General features: G+C 46.4%; 5 protein-coding genes across 5 annotated transcripts; 2 read left to right on the top strand and 3 right to left on the bottom strand.

Annotated features, from left to right (window-relative positions):
- The first annotated feature begins 1,192 nt into the window (after positions 1-1,192).
- On the top strand, positions 1,193-10,580 carry LOC134936511 (uncharacterized). Its single transcript, XM_063931580.1, has 3 exons — positions 1,193-1,485; positions 6,481-6,871; positions 10,237-10,580. The coding sequence occupies exons 1-3, from the start codon at positions 1,193-1,195 to the stop codon at positions 10,546-10,548; spliced, it is 996 nt and encodes a 331-aa protein (XP_063787650.1). The 3' UTR covers positions 10,549-10,580.
- On the bottom strand, positions 2,395-3,150 carry LOC134933572 (histone H1C-like). Its single transcript, XM_063928885.1, has one exon. It carries the CDS (start codon positions 3,148-3,150, stop codon positions 2,395-2,397), a length of 756 nt encoding a protein of 251 aa, XP_063784955.1.
- On the bottom strand, positions 7,689-8,104 carry LOC134936513 (histone H2A type 1-like). Its single transcript, XM_063931582.1, has one exon. The coding sequence runs from the start codon at positions 8,079-8,081 to the stop codon at positions 7,689-7,691; it is 393 nt and encodes a 130-aa protein (XP_063787652.1). The 5' UTR covers positions 8,082-8,104.
- Positions 10,581-17,196: 6,616 nt separating the features above from the next.
- On the bottom strand, positions 17,197-17,853 carry LOC134934384 (histone H1B-like). The gene has a single exon (XM_063929833.1). The coding sequence runs from the start codon at positions 17,851-17,853 to the stop codon at positions 17,197-17,199; it is 657 nt and encodes a 218-aa protein (XP_063785903.1).
- A 3,372-nt stretch (positions 17,854-21,225) lies between these two features.
- On the top strand, positions 21,226-21,636 carry LOC134936512 (histone H3). Its single transcript, XM_063931581.1, has one exon. The coding sequence runs from the start codon at positions 21,226-21,228 to the stop codon at positions 21,634-21,636; it is 411 nt and encodes a 136-aa protein (XP_063787651.1).
- Positions 21,637-21,919: the final 283 nt, after the last annotated feature.

Here is a 21,919-nt window from a genome sequence, read left to right on the forward strand (position 1 = left end):
GACGAAACGCGTTGGGCCTATACTGACCACCCACATTTTACAAGCTAAGTTTTTTGAATTCCTATCCTTTTAAGTGTATTTTTACTGCTTATTTATGGACAAAAAGTTTTTTTATGCTTGTTTTTTTAACCATTCTTGGAAACTGTTTTTACTCTCATATATATTAAAAAATTTTAAATTTTAAAAGAAACATTTTTTGGCTCCTAACTTTAAGCTTTAAAAACATAGTTTTTAGCCACACTCGTCGCCGGTACCCCTATCCCCCCAATTTTATACCTTTTTAACATTACCATACCAGTTTTGTATTTTTAGGGGTGGGCTGACACCCTTTTAAGGCTAAGTGGGCGTAAAGCTTTTATAACGGAAGTTTTTAAACACAATCGTATAGTTTTTACTGAGATTTTAACCTCACAAGTGGCGCTGTACTATCTCTTTTTTACACACATATATATATATATATATATATAATCTTTTGCTGTTTATCTATATATGCCAGGGATCGTCATTACTGATAGAAAACAAAAGCGTATGTCAATCAATCTCTGTTATCCGTGCAATTCATGGTAACATTGCAGCTTGAATCTCTTCTGAGTGCAGATGTATCTATAGTATGTGATAGTTCAATAATATTGTTGCAGCACAGTGATAGTAACAGTTTATATATCAGTCGCTAAAAAAATGACGTTATGGTTATTATGTTGTGACTACTCAAACACACATCACCCTGTAGCTGAAAAGATTGATTGATTGATTGATTGATTGATTTATAGTACGCATATCAGGATTTCCTTGAACGTCTCGTAGCATATTATTTACATTATGTGTATGAATATGCTTCTATAACATTAATATGAAAAATAGCAATATAAAAAAAAAAAAAAACTATATACGGAACTCTGCAGTGATTTAAACATTGTGATTGGCCGTACGGTAGCCTAATTGCTGAGGTGAACGTGTATCAAACAGCTCAGTGCAATGAATAACCAGAAATACATTAGAAATCCTAAACTGTGCTGCTGCTGCTGCTGCTGCTGGCAACGTTTGGGGCGTGCCTGTGAAAGAAAGGAAAGGCAATACATGACTCCTCCTGACAAGGTTCTCACAGTCACCCATCAGGTCCGCCCTTCCCCTTAATAAAGGGCAGCTAAGCGAGGCGTTCCATATTCTCACTGATCGCAATCCGTTTGAGAAGATGTCAGGCAGAGGCAAAGGCGGAAAGGGGCTCGGGAAAGGAGGCGCTAAGCGTCACAGGAAGGTGCTGCGGGACAACATCCAGGGCATCACAAAGCCTGCCATCCGCCGTCTGGCACGGAGAGGAGGCGTGAAGCGCATCTCTGGTCTCATCTATGAGGAGACCCGCGGGGTGCTGAAAGTGTTTCTAGAGAATGTGATCCGGGACGCCGTCACTTACACCGAGCACGCCAAGAGGAAGACTGTCACCGCCATGGATGTGGTCTATGCTCTCAAGCGCCAGGGACGCACCCTGTACGGATTCGGAGGATAAAGATTGAGGCGCATCTAATTCCTTCACTCTCACACATAGGCCCTTTTCAGGGCCGCCTATCACTTCTATAAGGGAGCTGCGCTAACATCATTGTATATTATGCCCTATATCGTTGTCCTGAGAACCCTTTGATAGCGTACATTAATGTAAACCATTTTTTTTTTTTTTAATTATTCGTTCCCTCTGCTATTGGTTGCTGACTTTATTGTGTTGATGTAAGCAGAAAATCCAATGGCGGCACAATCATTTGATGTCGCTTATGAGAATCCATTGCTGAGTTGTACTGAGGGTACTGCAATGTCATGGCTAGTTCTAGGAGTTACATTGTGAAAGCATAGGGAAACGTATTTACTGAACGACACCTCTCAAGCATTACACGCGGTAATATAGGATTACATTAATGGGTATTACTATTATTATATAACTGCAGGGGAAACGGCGACTCCACTCACTTCCCGGCTAAATATGTCCGTGCAATCATTTATCCGTGCCAAATATTCCTGTTATTTTATACTTACAATTAAATAACACATTGTAACCTACTTCTATCTCATAGCAGCGGTACCACTGTATTGAACACACACACACACACACACACACACACACACACACACACACACACACACACACTCTTAGGGACTGACGTATCTTGGGTAACACAATCGTTCTCCTGCTCTGTTTGCTGGCCCCGCCGAATAAATCACCGGATTACGTACAGTATGTTCTTAAAAGCCGTTTCTTTACGACTACAATAGATTTTCAGCTACGCTGCCGTCTGTACAACCACCGGGAAGTGTGTGCAGAAGGCGCCGGGCTTTCCCAGCGTTCGCCTCGGTCCGAGTACACAGGACGGAACCATTCAGCTACTGACTGATTTGGAAGCCAACAGTTCACACCGTGCGCCTACAGCTCTGCCTGGACAGGGTGGGTGGCTCTGAAAAGAGCCTTTGGGGGGATAACAAGGAAGCGAGGCTGCGGCTTCTTTTCCATAACTTCTTGGCCGCAGCATTCTTGGGCTTAGCTGCCTTCTTGGCCGGGCTTTTTGCCGCTTTTGGCTTCGCTGCCTTCTTGGCCGGACTCTTGGCGGCTTTGGGCTTCGCCGTCTTCTTGGCCGGACTCTTAGCCGCCTTCTTGGGCTTCACAGCTTTAGGCTTCTTCGGGCTTTTGGCAGCAGCCGCTTTTGCGGGTTTCTTCACCTTCTTGGGGCTCTTGGCTGCACTCGGAGCTTTCTTGGGCTTCTTCGGGGACTTGGCCACTTTCTTTGCCGCTGGTTTCTTGGGCTTCAGGGCGGCCTTCTTGCTCTCCAGCTGATTCTTATTGAGCTTGAAGGAGCCGAAAGCGCCGGTGCCTTTCACCTGGGTGAGCGTTCCTTTGGTCACCAATCCTTTCACCCCCACTTTGATGCGACTGTTGTTCCTCTCCACATCGTAGCCTCCGGCAGCCAGTGCCTTCTTCAGGGCGGCAAGAGAAACTCCACTGCGCTCCTTGGAGGCGGCCACGGCCTTTAAGATCAGCTCGGAAACGCTGGGCCCGGAAGACTTGCCGCTTTTCTTGGCTCCCCCTGCAGCTTTCTTCGGCTGCCTCTTCTTTTTGGCTGCGCCCTCTGACGGCGGGACAGCGGCGACGGCTGGTGCAGTTTCTGCCATGTTCGCTCAACGTCATTTTAACCAACAAATGGTAATACAGCACAAGCCGCTCTCTGACGTCTTTTATATACGGTGCCTGCTGTGCTGTAATTGGCTGCTGAGCCTGGTGCGTTCTGTGCTCTCATTGGCGGAATAAGCAGTCTTTGTAAACCCTTCCCTGTCTGAGTGTAAGGGGAAATCTGCCCTCACCTTGTGTTTCCCTAACGCAGAAAAAGAGTCTTTTATAGGGCATGAGAAAAGCAGCGTGCCGCCTCTCTGCACCACACCAGTACTCCAAGGTCTCCCCTAAGCCTACACGGCCATTGCTAGCCAAGGCGCTGCAAAGAGAGCCAGGAATAGCCCCTGTCAGCTTACTTACACCAGGCTGGATCTGTCCAGCATGTAACACATCTGTACTTTTCCGCGAGGCTAAAACGTCTGATTGGGGCATTTTTCTGTCCCCCTGGCACTACATGTAACGAAGGTGATCTGGGGCTCAGTCTGTGCAGGGGTGGCAGCATTTTCAAAGACATAAAGGTGATGGTTGGGCTCCTGTACACCCGGGTGGCTAGCACAGGCAGGTTGCCCCACAACGTATTGGCAGTCTTGTTTAGGAACTCTAGTTACTGTGACAAAAGAGAGATACCCAGCATAGTCAGCCACAGGTTAACCCTGCCTGTCTGAGATTCTCCCCGACGTGTAGAATGTTGGTGGCATTTTCCCCAAATGTTTATAAAATGACCCATACAGACATGAATGTACATTTATGCAAGATCGGTGTGTCAGAGTGAGGGCTATGGTGATCTGTTCCCATTACGAGTTCTCTTTTAAAAATCTGTTCACATTACGAGTCCTCTTTTAAAAATGCCAAAGTATGAGACTTTGGCATTTTTAAAAGAGGACATCAGAGCTCTATAAGAGGAATACTTCTATTCCTCCCATGTGGAATCATTATGAATATTTGTATAATTAGAGGGAAAAAGTAGGAATATTAGGGAACATTAGGGGGATAATTAGAGAGACCACTTGTAATAGTGCTAGGTGAGAGGAATGGATGAAACGAGGATAAATAGGTGAAGGGTTTAGGATGGCAATGGGAAACCTAGCAGGTGCACAGGTGTGAGGAGGAGGAGGAGGAGAAGAAGAATCATTACATGGCAAGTACTAATTGCAGAATAAAAGCAGTGGATGCCATTTTCAAGAAAGTACATAATAGTCCGATGATTTAGGCATATAAATGGATGATAGACATATGTGCACACAATAGTTCTGGGGAGTAAATTTAACTGATGAAGTTTGCAGAATAAGAAGAGAGACAACAGTCACCCGAGGAGCACAGGTTCAACTAATCTTACTTTGTAAATGTACTACCGTGATAAAAGCAGGTGCTGCAGCTTCAGCTGTGAACGTCACTGACGGACAGCAGGAGAAAGATGCACCGAGACCACAAGGCTGAATGTCCAGAGCAGGCATTCCCAACCATGGTCTTCAAGGCACACTAACAGTGCAGATTTTAGTGAAATCCAGGCTGCAGCACAGATGATTAAATCAAAATAACTGAGCTACTAATTAAGTCACCTGTGCTGAAGCCTTGATATCACTAAAACCTGCACTGTTAGTGTGTCTTGAGGACCGTGGTTGGGAATGCCTGGTGTATAGAAGAGGCGGCTGCGGACCGAAGCATCAGAACCTCTTGGGGAAACATTGTGTCAGCAGAGATCCACTGTGGATGCAAATTTGTGAGGAGAAGGGCAACGCAGAGTAACAGACCAGAGTTCAACGGCATTGACCAGTGATGGAAAGCACAGGTATAGACTAGGGCAGGTCAAGAGCAGTGTTGAGAGAAGATGATCGCCGTAGAGGAATGGAAGACAAATGAGGATGGACATGAGTTATGGACAAACAGAGATGATGACTGCTAACTGAAGGGCGTGGACCAGCAGCAAGTACCATCAAGGTCTGAACCTCATCCCCACCCAATGATGGCAGGCTGGAGTAGGGTTCTAGAGCAGTGGGAGTCTGCAAAGAAACTCCAGAGCAAGTAGGGAAACCACAGAACTCGATCTGTGCCACACCAGTGGCTTTCTGCGTCTCCAAGGATGGTATAAAAAGAGAAAGAAAGAAAGAACCAGTAAAAAAAGGCAGAAAGGCCCTGCTCCTTCTTACTATGGAATGTGTGCATTGATTAAATGTCCCCATATTACTAATTATTTCTCAGCGGTAAGTAATAGCACAGTGAGGAGTCATGGGTAGTAGCACACTCACGTTGGACTCTGGAGCAGACATTGTTGGCGTGCTGCACCATCAGAAGAGGTGATAGATTATTATTGAATTAGGATTGTTTTTAATTATTATTATTTCTTCACATAAACTATGGTAAATATATATTGGCCTTAAATCCCTATGGTCCCATTTAAGAGCCTAAACTCTATTATATTATCATAAGTATAACTTTTTCTCAATTCTTTAAGAGTGTAGTTTTTTTGGACCCCTCCCTCCTCCCCAAGAACAAGCAAAATGGATATCAATAAAATACATGTGCATAAATACAAATTCAGTGATTATAATACGACAATGCACGATTGGCTGTACATGCAGGTCCTTTAGTTCTGTGTTTTATTTATTTATTTATTTTACATAGTTTCCACTGAGTAGTAGAATTGCCCATTTATGTAATCCAGATCTACAGTAGCCTTGTATTTTCTTCATGCAATGTCCCAGACATATAAGGTTTAGCTTGTGGTCTAAATGGATACATGTGCACAGATTGTATCCACAAATGTTTCAATAGGATAGTTACAATTGTATCATACTATAATACTGTCTCCCATTAGTATCAAATCGTTTCACACATGCAGAAGTTCTTTTCATACTCAATTTTAAAGCTACCATACTTACTATATGCTAGAAAATACATAATATGTATTTATGGGTTAATAATGAAACGATTGTTATTTTAGATCAAATAGTATGCAGAGTGTTTTTTTTCCTTTTCTTACTGCAGTCATATATTAATATCTCCCTGGAATTAGTAGTTATAGCTTGTATGTGTATATATATATATATATATATATATATATATATATATATATATAGTATTTACTCTTTTATGTTAGTATAATACACATTCCGAAAATCTGATTATACTCAAATCTAAAGCTTCAGAATATGCTATGTAAGGGGGTATATATTTCTACTTTACAAGTACAATTGAGATGTGGAAAAAAAAGGAGAAACCAATTCTTGGCGGTCTTTTTGAAAAATCCAAGGTTTTGTCTAAACCAATCAGGTTGAAAGGCGTTTCTAAGTCCCCTAATCACAGGGCAGCAATGTGTATAAATAGAGCTGTAGAACGTCAGCTCTCCATCCATTCATTCTACAGACGTTAGAGATGGCCAGGACCAAGCAAACAGCGCGTAAGTCCACTGGCGGCAAAGCTCCCCGCAAGCAGCTGGCGACCAAAGCCGCCCGGAAGAGCGCCCCAGCTACCGGCGGTGTAAAGAAGCCTCACCGTTACCGACCCGGGACCGTTGCTCTTCGGGAGATCCGCCGCTACCAGAAGTCCACTGAGCTGCTGATCCGCAAGCTGCCCTTCCAGCGTCTGGTGCGTGAGATCGCCCAGGACTTCAAGACTGACCTGCGCTTCCAGAGCTCCGCCGTCATGGCCCTGCAAGAGGCCAGCGAGGCTTATCTGGTGGGGCTCTTCGAGGACACCAACCTGTGCGCCATCCACGCCAAGAGGGTGACCATCATGCCCAAAGACATCCAGCTGGCCCGCAGGATCCGAGGGGAGAGGGCATAGATACTCGGCACTTCCTATACACGCAACAACACAAAGGCTCTTTTCAGAGCCACCAAGTCTTTCTAAACGAGCTGCAGCATAAGTCACCCCTCAATGTCGGAGTAACAGGATGCGGATGAATCCTCCGCTCTCCACCCATAGCAGCTTCAAATGACAGGCCAAATCTATGAAGTTTACATATATAATACGATAAGCAAGCCGCAAAGTGAATAATGGAATGTTGACTGTCAAAAATTAAATATTTGGACGGACTGCTTCACAGACAGTACATCGTTACTAGTGTTCCGCCTAGATTCCCTTGTACAACCTATTTTCTTCAGCAGGGATAAGAGGCTATTCTCACTTTTCAATGGTCAAATCATTTTATTTAATGCAGCTGTTTTCATCCTAGCTTTGTTACGTCACACGGAGAGAGACTATGGTTTCTCCCTCTATATACGGATCAGCTTCCCACTCCTATAAGCGGAAGGGGCCTCATTTGCAGCATGCAGTTATTGCAAAGGGAATATTCAGACTATCGTTAGATTTCACCACAACAGACCAGGGCTCCTAAAGGGTAAGGGAGCGTTTATACCTTTAGCGGTTGTATGGACGGGATGTGGAGAGGAAAGCGCGGCTAGCCCGTCAGATATCGCTACAACACAAGCAATGGCAGTACACACAGCTCTCCTGGGAAGACGTGGGTGGCTCTGAAAAGAGCCTTTGTGTTGTGTACCCGGCGTACATTGTTTCTGTGGTGGAAGCTGCCAGCCACACATTACTTGCTCTTGGCCGGTTTGTGGCTCTCGGTCTTCTTGGGCAGCAGCACGGCCTGGATGTTGGGCAGAACGCCTCCCTGGGCGATGGTCACCCCACCGAGCAGCTTGTTGAGCTCTTCGTCGTTGCGCACAGCCAGCTGCAGGTGGCGGGGGATGATGCGGCTCTTCTTGTTGTCGCGGGCGGCGTTTCCGGCGAGCTCCAGGATCTCAGCCGTCAGGTACTCCAGCACCGCGGCCAGATAGACCGGGGCACCGGCTCCCACTCGCTCAGCATAGTTTCCTTTCCTCAGCAGACGGTGAACGCGACCGACTGGGAACTGGAGACCGGCCCGGGATGAGCGAGTCTTGGCCTTAGCCCGGGTCTTGCCGCCTTGTTTGCCTCTGCCGGACATGTTCAGTTCACAAAACAAACAGTATCTTCCGACAACAAACTGAGAGGAAATGTGAGCCTGTAATACCGCCCTCCTCCTATATATACACTCAGAGAGGATCAACCGCGTGCTCTGTGATTGGTTTGCTTCCTAATGAACCAATGCTGCTCAAGTTTATCCACAGACCAATCCGCAGTACCTCCCAGTGTCACGTGACACTTCTACCCTATAGCGTTACCAGAAGCGGTGAATCTTCGTTTGCATAAGCTGCCTATAAATACAGCAACCCCGGGCTTTGTAACCGCACAAATTTTCTGCGTTGTGTAAGAGGACAAGTGGGTGGTAAAAATGCCTGATCCAGCAAAGTCTGCTCCAGCGCCCAAGAAAGGCTCAAAGAAAGCCGTAACCAAGACCCAGAAGAAGGATGGGAAGAAGCGTAGAAAGAGCAGGAAGGAGAGTTACGCCATTTACGTCTACAAGGTGCTGAAGCAGGTGCACCCTGACACCGGCATCTCCTCCAAGGCTATGGGCATCATGAACTCCTTTGTCAATGACATCTTTGAGCGCATTGCGGGGGAAGCTTCCCGCCTGGCTCACTACAACAAGCGCTCCACCATCACCTCCCGGGAGATCCAGACCGCCGTACGCCTGCTGCTGCCGGGAGAGTTGGCCAAGCACGCCGTGTCCGAGGGCACCAAGGCCGTCACCAAGTACACCAGCGCCAAGTAATCTCCCCTTCCTCTCCCACACGAACACAAAGGCTCTTTTAAGAGCCACCCACCTCCTCGCTAATCGGGCAGTAACTGTTATTATTTGCGCTGTGTCCTGTCTCCCTGAATTTGACTGAATCACAGTAATCTAGGCTGTGTTGTAGTTTCTCCATTCCTTATACATGTGCATCTTGTTAGTCGGATGCTGGGGAACTCCCCTATAGTGTGCGAGCTAGTACAGACCCCCCTGTTGATGATTACTGCGTGCACAGCGACATTCTCTCCGCTCTCATGTACTGTAAAACCCGTTCCAGATGTAGATCAGGTTTCTACAGAACTCGTCAAAGCTACAGATGCCAGGGCTTCTAAAACGCCATAGAGCGCAGCAGAAACACTGCCCGTGTAGTTGCTGTGTGACTAGCACATTATTTTCTGTCTGGTTCAAGTGATACAAACTGGATTGTTACCTTGTTAATATCGCTACTATCTCAGGCAGGATGACTTATTAAGCAACTTATTCTTGATAAACAGGTGGTTAAAAGTCGGTCTTCGAGATACTATGATATCGTTGCAAAAGTAACAACGGGATGCAAACTGCGGTGCCCCTGCTTGTACCTAGTCCATTATGACCTCACAAAATAGGATTCCCGTTTAGGCGCACACGTACCAGTGATGCTCGTTGCTGTAAAAACCGCTTCAATGGTTATTTGAGGAGTAGTAGTGATCCGGGTCGCAATGTGGGTGAGCGCTAAGGTACGGTTCAGCTGACCCAGTTGACATACTATTATTATTTACACCTAATATACAATGTTTTAAGACGGCGAGAGAACATAGCTGATACGCTGGCGTTCGCTAATTAGAGATCGAAGCGAACCGAGCCTGGGTGCCAGGAATACTTTTAGCTAGGGACACCTCAGAAGCGGCATGCCATTGGGGGAGTGTTCCCCTACCGGGTTTTGAATTTTCCACTCCGGTTAACTTGTTTTGACCCGCCGAATTTAGCTCGGCTCTCATTGGGCCATTCCGATGAATCGCCCTCCTAGCCCAAGGCGCTGGTGTGGGTCCGACTTACTAGCGATAAACACTCTATATGTATTTGGAAAATATATTATTTATCATTTCAGGGAGAATGAAATGTCACTACTTTTCGTTAATTGGCTATAGGTGTAAGACCTTCTTTTACTATTTTACCCATACTCATTTTACTCTCGAAATGTGGGATCAAATGGATCCAATTATTTTTTTTAAACATTTATATTAGATATCTGTTCACGGAAATGAATAGAGATGACGAAGAGAAAGCTGCCACTGTATTGCGGTGTGCTAAGTCAGAAAAGGCGGACTACCCAGGTCTCCGCCTCTCCGAGTTTTAGGTCCCCCATCAGGTCCGCTCTTCCTCTTAATAAAGGGCAGCTGTGAGGCGATCAACTCATTCTTACTGATTGCAACTCGCAAGCTGTTTGAAGATGTCAGGAAGAGGCAAAGGTGGTAAGGGACTCGGGAAAGGAGGCGCTAAGCGCCACAGGAAGGTGCTGCGGGACAACATCCAGGGCATCACGAAGCCTGCCATTCGCCGTCTCGCTCGCAGAGGTGGCGTGAAGCGCATTTCTGGCCTCATCTACGAGGAGACCCGTGGGGTGCTGAAGGTCTTTCTAGAGAATGTGATCCGGGACGCCGTCACTTACACCGAGCACGCCAAGAGGAAGACTGTCACAGCTATGGATGTGGTCTATGCTCTCAAGCGCCAGGGCCGCACTCTGTATGGTTTTGGAGGTTAAGATCTGGCTCCTCTCTGGCTGATCTCCTTTCCCGAAACACGCTAACAAAAGGCCCTTTTAAGGGCCACCTAGAGTACTCCTGAAACGAGCTTTATGAACATGCTGCCTTTCAAGGGAAGCGTAATGTCACAGTCAGTTCCACAATATTAACGATAGAAATACACTTCTTTCCCATCTACAAAGTCTCGCTGGATATTCAAATAATAGACGCCAGAAGTTGCCATTTACAATGCATAGACCATATAGAGCTAGAATTTTAGTCAATCTGGAATGGAAAAAGGCAGCAGCATAATTGCCTCTGTCCATTTGGATGATGCCTCCTTGTGTCTGGGTGGAATCGGTTCGATATTATGTTATGAAAAATTCTGAAGGATGTAGGTGTAATATACCGTGCATAGCCTGCGCAGGAGGTGCTGTAGCGGGGTACTCTTGATAAGATGTGGAGTTAAAACGTCACTTGTATTATGACGATGACATACTGACAGAATACATGTCCTAAAATTCAAGCATAGTGTATTAAGGCACAGCTGTGAATGTTTCTCCAAGTGTAGTTTATATATAATCTGTTACAACGACCTCTTGAACAATTATTAAGTAGGCAAGCTTACTTGCCAACGACTCTGATACAGGGGAATAGAAACTGCACAGAACCATTTGTCTCTACTGGAGGTTCTCTTTCTGGTATAGCAATCTCCCTGTTATTGTGTAGCTAGTGTTCTTAAAAAGTGCAAACAAACATTAAAAGGATACTTGCTTTTCAGCAGCTACCCTGCAGACTGTTCACCACAGGGAATGGTGAGTGTTCGAGTACACAGGAAGGAAGCATGCCGCTATTGTGAGCGGCCTGAGGTAGGAAGCAGGACATCCAGGTATTATTTCTAGTGACAAGCACCGGAAATTTTTCGGGTTTTGGTTTTGGGTTCGGTTCCGCGGCCGTGTTTTGGGTTCGAACGCGTTTTGGCAAAACCTAACCAAATTTTTTTTGTCGGATTCGGGTGTTTTTTTCAAAAAACCCTAAAAAACAGCTTAAATCATAGAATTTGGGGGTCATTTTGATCCCAAAGTATTATTAACCTCAATAAGCATAATTTCCACTCATTTTCAGTCTATTCTGAACACCTCACACCTCACAATATTATTTTTAGTCCTAAAATTTGCACCGAGGTCGCTGGATGACTAAGCTCAGCGACCCAAGTGGCCGACACAAACACCTGGCCCATCTAGGAGTGGCACTGCAGTGTCACGCAGGATGGCCCTTCAAAAAACTACTCCCCAAACAGCACATGACGCAAAGAAGAAAAAAAAGAGGCGCAATGAGGTAGCTGTGTGACTAAGATAAGCGACCCTAGTGTCCGACACAAACACCTGGCCCATCTAGGAGTGGCACTGCAGTGTCACGCAGGATGGCCCTTCCAAAAAACACCCCCCAAACAGCACATGACGCAAAGAAAAAAAGAGGCGCAATGAGGTAGCTGTGTGACTAAGATAAGCGACCCAAGTGGCCGACACAAACACCTGGCCCATCTAGGAGTGGCACTGCAGTGTCACGCAGGATGGCCCTTCCAAAAAACACCCCCAAACAGCACATGACGCAAAGAAAAAAAGAGGCGCAATGAGGTAGCTGTGTGACTAAGATAAGCGACCCAAGTGGCCGACACAAACACCTGGCCCATCTAGGAGTGGCACTGCAGTGTCACGCAGGATGGCCCTTCCAAAAAACACCCCCCAAACAGCACATGACGCAAAGAAGAAAAAAAGAGGCGCAATGAGGTAGCTGTGTGACTAAGATAAGCGACCCAAGTGGCCGACACAAACACCTGGCCCATCTAGGAGTGTCACTGCAGTGTAACGCAGGATGGCCCTTCCAAAAACTACTCCCCAAACAGCACATGACGCAAAGAAAAATGAAAGAAAAAAGAGGTGCAAGATGGAATTGTCCTTGGGCCCTCTCACCCACCCTTATGTTGTATAAACAGGACATGCACACTTTAACCAACCCATCATTTCAGTGACAGGGTCTGCCACACGACTGTGACTGAAATGACGGGTTGGTTTGGACCCCCACCAAAAAAGAAGCAATTAATCTCTCCTTGCACAAACTTGCTCTACAGAGTCAAGATGTCCACCTCATCATCATCCTCCGATATATCACCGTGTACATCCCCCTCCTCACAGATTATCAATTCGTCCCCACTGGAATCCACCATCTCAGCTCCCTGTGTACTTTGTGGAGGCAATTGCTGCTGGTCAATGTCTCCACGGAGGAATTGATTATAATTCATTTTAATGAACATCATCTTCTCCACATTTTCTGGATGTAACCTCGTACGCCGATTGCTGACAAGGTGAGCGGCAGCACTAAACACTCTTTCGGAGTACACACTTGTGGGAGGGCAACTAAGGTAGAATAAAGCTAGTTTGTGCAAGGGCCTCCAAATTGCCTCTTTTTCCTGCCAGTATAAGTACGGACTGTCTGACGTGCCTACTTGGATGCGGTCACTCATATAATCCTCCACCATTCTTTCAATGGGGAGAGAATCATATGCACTGACAGTAGACGACATGTCCGTAATCGTTGTCAGGTCCTTCAGTCCGGACCAGATGTCAGCTTCAGCAGTCGCTCCAGACTGCCCTGCATCACCGCCAGCGGGTGGGCTCGGAATTCTGAGCCTTTTCCTCGCACCCCCAGTTGCGGGAGAATGTGAAGGAGGAGATGTTGACAGGTCGCGTTCCGCTTGACTTGACAATTTTGTCACCAGCAGATCTTTGAACCCCAGCAGACTTGTGTCTGCCGGAAAGAGAGATCCAAGGTAGGTTTTAAATCTAGGATCGAGCACGGTGGCCAAAATGTAGTGCTCTGATTTCAACAGATTGACCACCCGTGAATCCTTGTTAAGCGAATTAAGGGCTCCATCCACAAGTCCCACATGCCTAGCGGAATCGCTCTGTGTTAGCTCCTCCTTCAATGTCTCCAGCTTCTTCTGCAAAAGCCTGATGAGGGGAATGACCTGACTCAGGCTGGCAGTGTCTGAACTGACTTCACGTGTGGCAAGTTCAAAAGGTTGCAGAACCTTGCACAACGTTGAAAGCATTCTCCACTGCGCTTGAGACAGGTGCATTCCACCTCCTATATCGTGCTCAGTTGTATAGGCTTGAATGGCCTTTTGCTGCTCCTCCAACCTCTGTAGCATATAGAGGGTTGAATTCCACCTCGTTACCACTTCTTGCTTCAGATGATGGCAGGGCAGGTTCAGGCGTTTTTGGTGGTGCTCCAGTCTTCTGTACGTGGTGCCTGTACGCAGAAAGTGTCCCGCAATTCTTCTGGCCACCGACAGCATCTCTTGCACGCCCCTCTCGTTTTTTAAATAATTCTTTACCACCAAATTCAAGGTATGTGCAAAACATGGGACGTGCTGGAATTTGCCCAGATTTAATGCACACACAATATTGCTGGCGTTGTCCGATGCCACAAATCCACAGGAGAGTCCAATTGGGGTAAGCCATTCTGCGATGATCTTCCTCAGTTGCCGTAAGAGGTTTTTAGCTGTGTGCGTATTCTGGAAAGCGGTGATACAAAGCGTAGCCTGCCTAGGAAAGAGTTGGCGTTTGCGAGATGCTGCTACTGGTACCGCCGCAGCTGTTCTTGCGGCGGGAGTCCATACATCTACCCAGTGGGCTGTCACAGTCATATAGTCCTGAGCCTGCCCTGCTCCACTTGTCCACATGTCCGTGGTTAAGTGGACATTGGGTACAACTGCATTTTTTAGGACACTGGTGAGTCTTTTTCTGAGGTCTGTGTACATTTTCGGTATCGCCTGCCTAGAGAAATGGAACCTAGATGGTATTTGGTACCGGGGACACAGTACCTCCAACAAGTCTCTAGTTGGCTCTGCAGTAATGATGGATACCGGAACCACGTTTCTCACCGCCCAGGATGCCAAGGCCTCAGTTATCCGCTTTGCAGCAGGATGACTGCTGTGATATTTCATCTTCCTCGCAAAGGACTGTTGGACAGTCAATTGCTTGGTGGAAGTAGTAAAAGTGGTCTTACGAGTACGACTTCCCCTCTGGGATGACCATCGACTCCCAGCAGCAACAACAGCAGCGCCAGCAGCAGTAGGCGTTACACGCAAGGATGCATCGGAGGAATCCCAGGCAGGAGAGGACTCGTCAGAATTGCCAGTGACATGGCCTGCAGGACTATTGGCATTCCTGGGGAAGGAGGAAATTGACACTGAGGGAGTTGGTGGGGTGGTTTGCGTGAGCTTGGTTACAAGAGGAAGGGATTTACTGGTCAGTGGACTGCTTCCGCTGTCGCCCAAAGTTTTTGAACTTGTCACTGACTTATGATGAATGCGCTGCAGGTGACGTATAAGGGAGGATGTTCCGAGGTGGTTAACGTCCTTACCCCTACTTATTACAGCTTGACAAAGGCAACACACGGCTTGACAAATGTTGTCCGCATTTCTGTTGAAATACTTCCACACCGAAGAGCTGATTTTTTTGGTATTTTCACCAGGCATGTCAATGGCCCTATTCCTCCCACGGACAACAGGTAACTCCCCGGGTGCCTGACTTAAACAAACCACCTCACCATCAGAATCCTCCTGGTCAATTTCCTCCCCAGCGCCAGCAACACCCATATCCTCCTCATCCTGGTGTACTTCAACACTGACATCTTCAATCTGACTATCAGGAACTGGACTGCGGGTGCTCCTTCCAGCACTTGCAGGGGGCGTGCAAATGGTGGAAGGCGCATGCTCTTCACGTCCAGTGTTGGGAAGGTCAGGCATCGCAAACGACACAATTGGACTCTCCTTGTGGATTTGTGATTTCGAAGAACGCACAGTTCTTTGCTGTGCTTTTGCCAGCTTGAGTCTTTTCATTTTTCTAGCGAGAGGCTGAGTGCTTCCATCCTCATGTGAAGCTGAACCACTAGCCATGAACATAGGCCAGGGCCTCAGCCGTTCCTTGCCACTCCGTGTGGTAAATGGCATATTGGCAAGTTTACGCTTCTCCTCCGACAATTTTATTTTAGATTTTTGAGTCCTTTTTTTACTGATATTTGGTGTTTTGTATTTTACATGCTCTGTACTATGACATTGGGCATCGGCCTTGGCAGACGACGTTGCTGGCATTTCATTGTCTCGGCCATGACTAGTGGCAGCAGCTTCAGCACGAGGTGGAAGTCGATCTTGATCTTTCCCTATTTTTGGAACCTCAACATTTTTGTTCTCCATATTTTAATAGGCACAACTAAAAGGCACCTCAGGTAAACAATGGAGATGGATGGATACTAGTATACTTTTGGATGGACGAGCGACTGCCGACACAGAGGTAGCTACAGCCGTGGACTACCGTACTGCGTCTGCTGCTAATATAGACTGGATGATAATGATATAAAAAATATATATATATCACTACTGCAGCCGGACAGGTATATATTATATAATGATGGACCTGCTGGACACTGTCAGCACTGCAGACTCCTAAAGTTAACTACTAGTATGAAGAAGATAGAAAAAAAAAAAAAACACCACAGGTAGGTATACAATTATGGACGAGCGACTGCCGACACAGAGGTAGCTACAGCCGTGGACTACCGTACTGCGTCTGCTGCTAGTATAGACTGGATGATAATGATATAAAAAATATATATATATATATCACTACTGCAGGACAGGTATATATTATATAATGACGGACCTGCTGGACACTGTCAGCAGAATGCGTTTATAGAATAAAAACACCACACGACGAGTGTTTAACTTTTTCAGGCAGACAATCACAATATACTGGTGGTCACTGGTCACTGGTCAGTCACACTGGCAGTGGCACTCTGGCAGCAAAAGTGTGCACTGTTAATAAATATATGTACTCCTGCTATAACTGCTCCCCAGTCTCCCCCACAATTCAGCTGTGTGAGCAGTGAGCACTCAGCACAGTCAGATATACATAGATGATGCAGCACACTGAGGCTGAGCACAGATATGGTATACTGTGTCACTGTGTATCGTTTTTTTTCAGGCAGAGAACGGATTATATTAAATAATAATAAAACTGCACTGGTGGTCACTGGTCAGTCACTAGTAAACTCTGCACTCTCTGAGTACTCCTAAGCTCCAGTAAATCAAGTGTCTCACTCTCAATATCTATTTCTATTCTAAACGGAGAGGACGCCAGCCACGTCCTCTCCCTATCAATCTCAATGCACGTGTGAAAATGGCGGCGACGCGCAGCTCCTTATATAGAATCCGAGCCTCGCGAGAATCCGACAGCGGGATGATGACGTTCGGGCGCGCTCGGGTTAACCGATCCGAGTCTGCCTCGGACCCGTGTAAAAAGCGTGAAGTTAGGGGGGGGTTCGGTTTCCGAGAAACCGAACCCGCTCATCACTAATTATTTCCCGATCAGTCTTGCTACAGTAGCGCTAATAAATAACCCTGCGTTACGTATTAATAAGCAACCAAAAATCCCACGGAGAGACTGCTGAACTGTAACGTTATGTGGTGACTCAATATCTGTACACAGGGCGCCCCCAACTGGTCACGCCGTGCGCCTACAGCTCTGCCGGGACAGGGTGGGTGGCTCTGAAAAGAGCCTTTGGGGGGATAACAAGGAAGCGAGGCTGCTACGGCGGCTCTTCCATCACTTCTTGGCCGCAGCTTTCTTGGGCTTAGCTACCTTCTTGGCCGGGCTTTTGGCGGCTTTGGGCTTCGCCGCCTTCTTGGCCGGACTCTTGGCTGCTTTGGGCTTCGCCGCCTTCTTGGCCGGACTCCTGGCCGCTTTCTTGGCCTTCGCGGCTTTAGGCTTCTTTGGGCTTTTGGCAGCAGCCGCTTTTGTGGGTTTCTTCACCTTCTTGGGGCTCTTGGCTGCACTCGGAGCTTTCTTGGGCTTCATCGGGGACTTGGCCACTTTCTTTGCCGCTGGTTTCTTGAGCTTCAGGGCGGCCTTCTTGCCCTCCAGCTGATTCTTATTGAGCTTGAAGGAGCCGGAAGCGCCGGTGCCTTTCACCTGGGTGAGCGTTCCTTTGGTCACCAATCCTTTCACCCCCACTTTGATGCGACTGTTGTTCCTCTCCACATCGTAGCCTCCGGCAGCCAGTGCCTTCTTCAGGGCGACAAGAGAAACTCCACTGCGCTCCTTGGAGGCGGCCACTGCCTTTAAGATCAGCTCGGAAACGCTGGGCCCGGAAGACTTGCCGCTTTTCTTGGCTCCCCCTGCAGCTTTCTTCGGCTGCCTCTTCTTTTTGGCTGCGCCCTCTGACGGCGGGACAGCGGCGACGGCTGGTGCAGTTTCTGCCATGTTAGCTCAACGTCACTTTAACCAACAAATGGTAATACAGCACAAGCCGCTCTCTGACGTCTTTTATATACGGTGCCTGCTGTGCTGTAATTGGCTGCTGAGCCTGGTGCGTTCTGTGCTCTCATTGGCGGAATAAGCAGTCTTTGTAAACCCTTCCCTGTCTGAGTGTAAGGGGAAATCTGCCCTCACCTTGTGTTTCCCTAACGCAGAAAAAGAGTCTTTTATAGGGCATGAGAAAAGCAGCGTGCCGCCTCTCTGCACCACACCAGTACTCCAAGGTCTCCCCTAGGCCTACACGGCCATTGCTAGCCAAGGCGCTGCAAAGAGAGCCAGGAATAGCCGCTGTCAGCTCACTTACACCAGGCTGGATCTGTCCAGCATGTAACACATCTGTACTTTTCCGCGAGGCTAAAACGTCTGATTGGGGCATTTTTCTGTCCCCCTGGCACTACATGTAACGAAGGTGATCTGGGGCTCAGTCTGTGCAGGGGTGGCAGCATTTTCAAAGACATAAAGGTGATGGTTGGGCTCCTGTACACCCGGGTGGCTAGCACAGGCAGGTTGCCCCACAACGTATTGGCAGTCTTGTTTAGGAACTCTAGTTACTGTGACAAAAGAGAGATACCCAGCATAGTCAGCCACAGGTTAACCCTGCCTGTCTGAGATTCTCCCCGACGTGTAGAATGTTGGTGGCATTTTCCCCAAATGTTTATAAAATGACCCATACAGACATGAATGTACATTTATGCAAGATCGGTGTGTCAGAGTGAGGGCTATGGTGATCTGTTCCCATTACGAGTTCTCTTTTAAAAATCTGTTCACATTACGAGTCCTCTTTTAAAAATGCCAAAGTATGAGACTTTGGCATTTTTAAAAGAGGACATCGGAGCTCTATAAGAGTAATACTTCTATTCCTCCCATGTGGAATCATTATGAATATTTGTATAATTAGAGGGAAAAAGTAGGAATATTAGGGAACATTAGGGGGATAATTAGAGAGACCACTTGTAATAGTGCTAGGTGAGAGGAATGGATGAAACGAGGATAAATAGGTGAAGGGTTTAGGATGGCAATGGGAAACCTAGCAGGTGCACAGGTGTGAGGAGGAGGAGGAGGAGAAGGAGGAGGAGAAGAAGAATCATTACATGGCAAGTACTAATTGCAGAATAAAAGCAGTGGATGCCATTTTCAAGAAAGTACATAATAGTCCGATGATTTAGGCATATAAATGGATGATAGACATATGTGCACACAATAGTTCTGGGGAGTAAATTTAACTGATGAAGTTTGCAGAATAAGAAGAGAGACAACAGTCACCCGAGGAGCACAGGTTCAACTAATCTTACTTTGTAAATGTACTACCGTGATAAAAGCAGGTGCTGCAGCTTCAGCTGTGAACGTCACTGACGGACAGCAGGAGAAAGATGCACCGAGACCACAAGGCTGAATGTCCAGAGCAGGCATTCCCAACCAAAGTCTTCAAGGCACACTAACAGTGCAGATTTTAGTGAAATCCAGGCTGCAGCACAGATGATTAAATCAAAATAACTGAGCTACTAATTAAGTCACCTGTGCTGAAGCCTTGATATCACTAAAACCTGCATTGTTAGTGTGTCTTGAGGACCGTGGTTGGGAATGCCTGGTGTATAGAAGAGGCGGCTGCGGACCGAAGCATCAGAACCTCTTGGGGAAACATTGTGTCAGCAGAGATCCACTGTGGATGCAAATTTGTGAGAAGAAGGGCAACGCAGAGTAACAGACCAGAGTTCAACGGCATTGACCAGTGATGGAAAGCACAGGTATAGACTAGGGCAGGTCAAGAGCAGTGTTGAGAGAAGATGATCGCCGTAGAGGAATGGAAGACAAATGAGGATGGACATGAGTTATGGACAAACAGAGATGATGACTGCTAACTGAAGGGCGTGGACCAGCAGCAAGTACCATCAAGGTCTGAACCTCATCCCCACCCAATGATGGCAGGCTGGAGTAGGGTTCTAGAGCAGTGGGAGTCTGCAAAGAAACTCCAGAGCAAGTTGGGAAACCACAGAACTCGATCTGTGCCACACCAGTGGCTTTCTGCGTCTCCAAGGATGGTATAAAAAGAGAAAGAAAGAAAGAACCAGTAAAAAAAGGCAGAAAGGCCCTGCTCCTTCTTACTATGGAATGTGTGCATTGATTAAATGTCCCCATATTACTAATTATTTCTCAGCGGTAAGTAATAGCACAGTGAGGAGTCATGGGTAGTAGCACACTCACGTTGGACTCTGGAGCAGACATTGTTGGCGTGCTGCACCATCAGAAGAGGTGATAGATTATTATTGAATTAGGATTGTTTTTAATTATTATTATTTCTTCACATAAACTATGGTAAATATATATTGGCCTTAAATCCCTATGGTCCCATTTAAGAGCCTAAACTCTATTATATTATCATAAGTATAACTTTTTCTCAATTCTTTAAGAGTGTAGTTTTTTTGGACCCCTCCCTCCTCCCCAAGAACAAGCAAAATGGATATCAATAAAATACATGTGCATAAATACAAATTCAGTGATTATAATACGACAATGCACGATTGGCTGTACATGCAGGTCCTTTAGTTCTGTGTTTTATTTATTTATTTATTTTACATAGTTTCCACTGAGTAGTAGAATTGCCCATTTATGTAATCCAGATCTACAGTAGCCTTGTATTTTCTTCATGCAATGTCCCAGACATATAAGGTTTAGCTTGTGGTCTAAATGGATACATGTGCACAGATTGTATCCACAAATGTTTCAATAGGATAGTTACAATTGTATCATACTATAATACTGTCTCCCATTAGTATCAAATCGTTTCACACATGCAGAAGTTCTTTTCATACTCATTTTTAAAGCTACCATACTTACTATATGCTAGAAAATACATAATATGTATTTATGGGTTAATAATGAAACGATTGTTATTTTAGATCAAATAGTATGCAGAGTGTTTTTTTTCTTCTTTTCTCACTGCAGTCATATATTAATATCTCCCTGGAATTAGTAGGTATAGCTTGTATGTATATATATATATATATATATATATATATATATAGTATTTACTCTTTTATGTTAGTATAATACACATTCCGAAAATCTGATTATACTCAAATCTAAAGCTTCAGAATATGCTATGTAAGGGGGTATATATTTCTACTTTACAAGTACAATTGAGATGGGGAAAAAAAAGGAGAAACCAATTCTTGGCGGTCTTTTTGAAAAATCCAAGGTTTTGTCTAAACCAATCAGGTTGAAAGGCGTTTCTAAGTCCCCTAATCACAAGGCAGCAATGTGTATAAATAGAGCTGTAGAACGTCAGCTCTCCATCCATTCATTTTACAGACGTTAGAGATGGCCAGGACTAAGCAAACAGCGCGGAAGTCCACTGGCGGCAAAGCTCCCCGCAAGCAGCTGGCGACCAAAGCCGCCCGGAAGAGCGCCCCAGCTACCGGCGGTGTAAAGAAGCCTCACCGTTACCGACCCGGGACCGTTGCTCTTCGGGAGATCCGCCGCTACCAGAAGTCCACTGAGCTGCTGATCCGCAAGCTGCCCTTCCAGCGTCTGGTGCGTGAGATCGCCCAGGACTTCAAGACTGACCTGCGCTTCCAGAGCTCCGCCGTCATGGCCCTGCAAGAGGCCAGCGAGGCTTATCTGGTGGGGCTCTTCGAGGACACCAACCTGTGCGCCATCCACGCCAAGAGGGTGACCATCATGCCCAAAGACATCCAGCTGGCCCGCAGGATCCGAGGGGAGAGGGCATAGATACTCGGCACTTCCTATACACGCAACAACACAAAGGCTCTTTTCAGAGCCACCCAAGTCTTTCTAAACGAGCTGCAGCTTAAGTCATCCCTCAATGTCGGAGTAACAGGATGCGGATGAATCCTCCGCTCTCCACCCATAGCAGCTTCAAATGACAGGCCAAATCTATGAAGTTTACATATATAATACGATAAGCAAGCCGCAAAGTGAATAATGGAATGTTGACTGTCAAAAATTAAATATTTGGACGGACTGCTTCACAGACAGTACATAGTTACTAGTG

This window comes from Pseudophryne corroboree, chromosome 6, assembly GCF_028390025.1.
Source record: "Pseudophryne corroboree isolate aPseCor3 chromosome 6, aPseCor3.hap2, whole genome shotgun sequence".
Classification (NCBI taxonomy): domain Eukaryota; kingdom Metazoa; phylum Chordata; class Amphibia; order Anura; family Myobatrachidae; genus Pseudophryne; species Pseudophryne corroboree.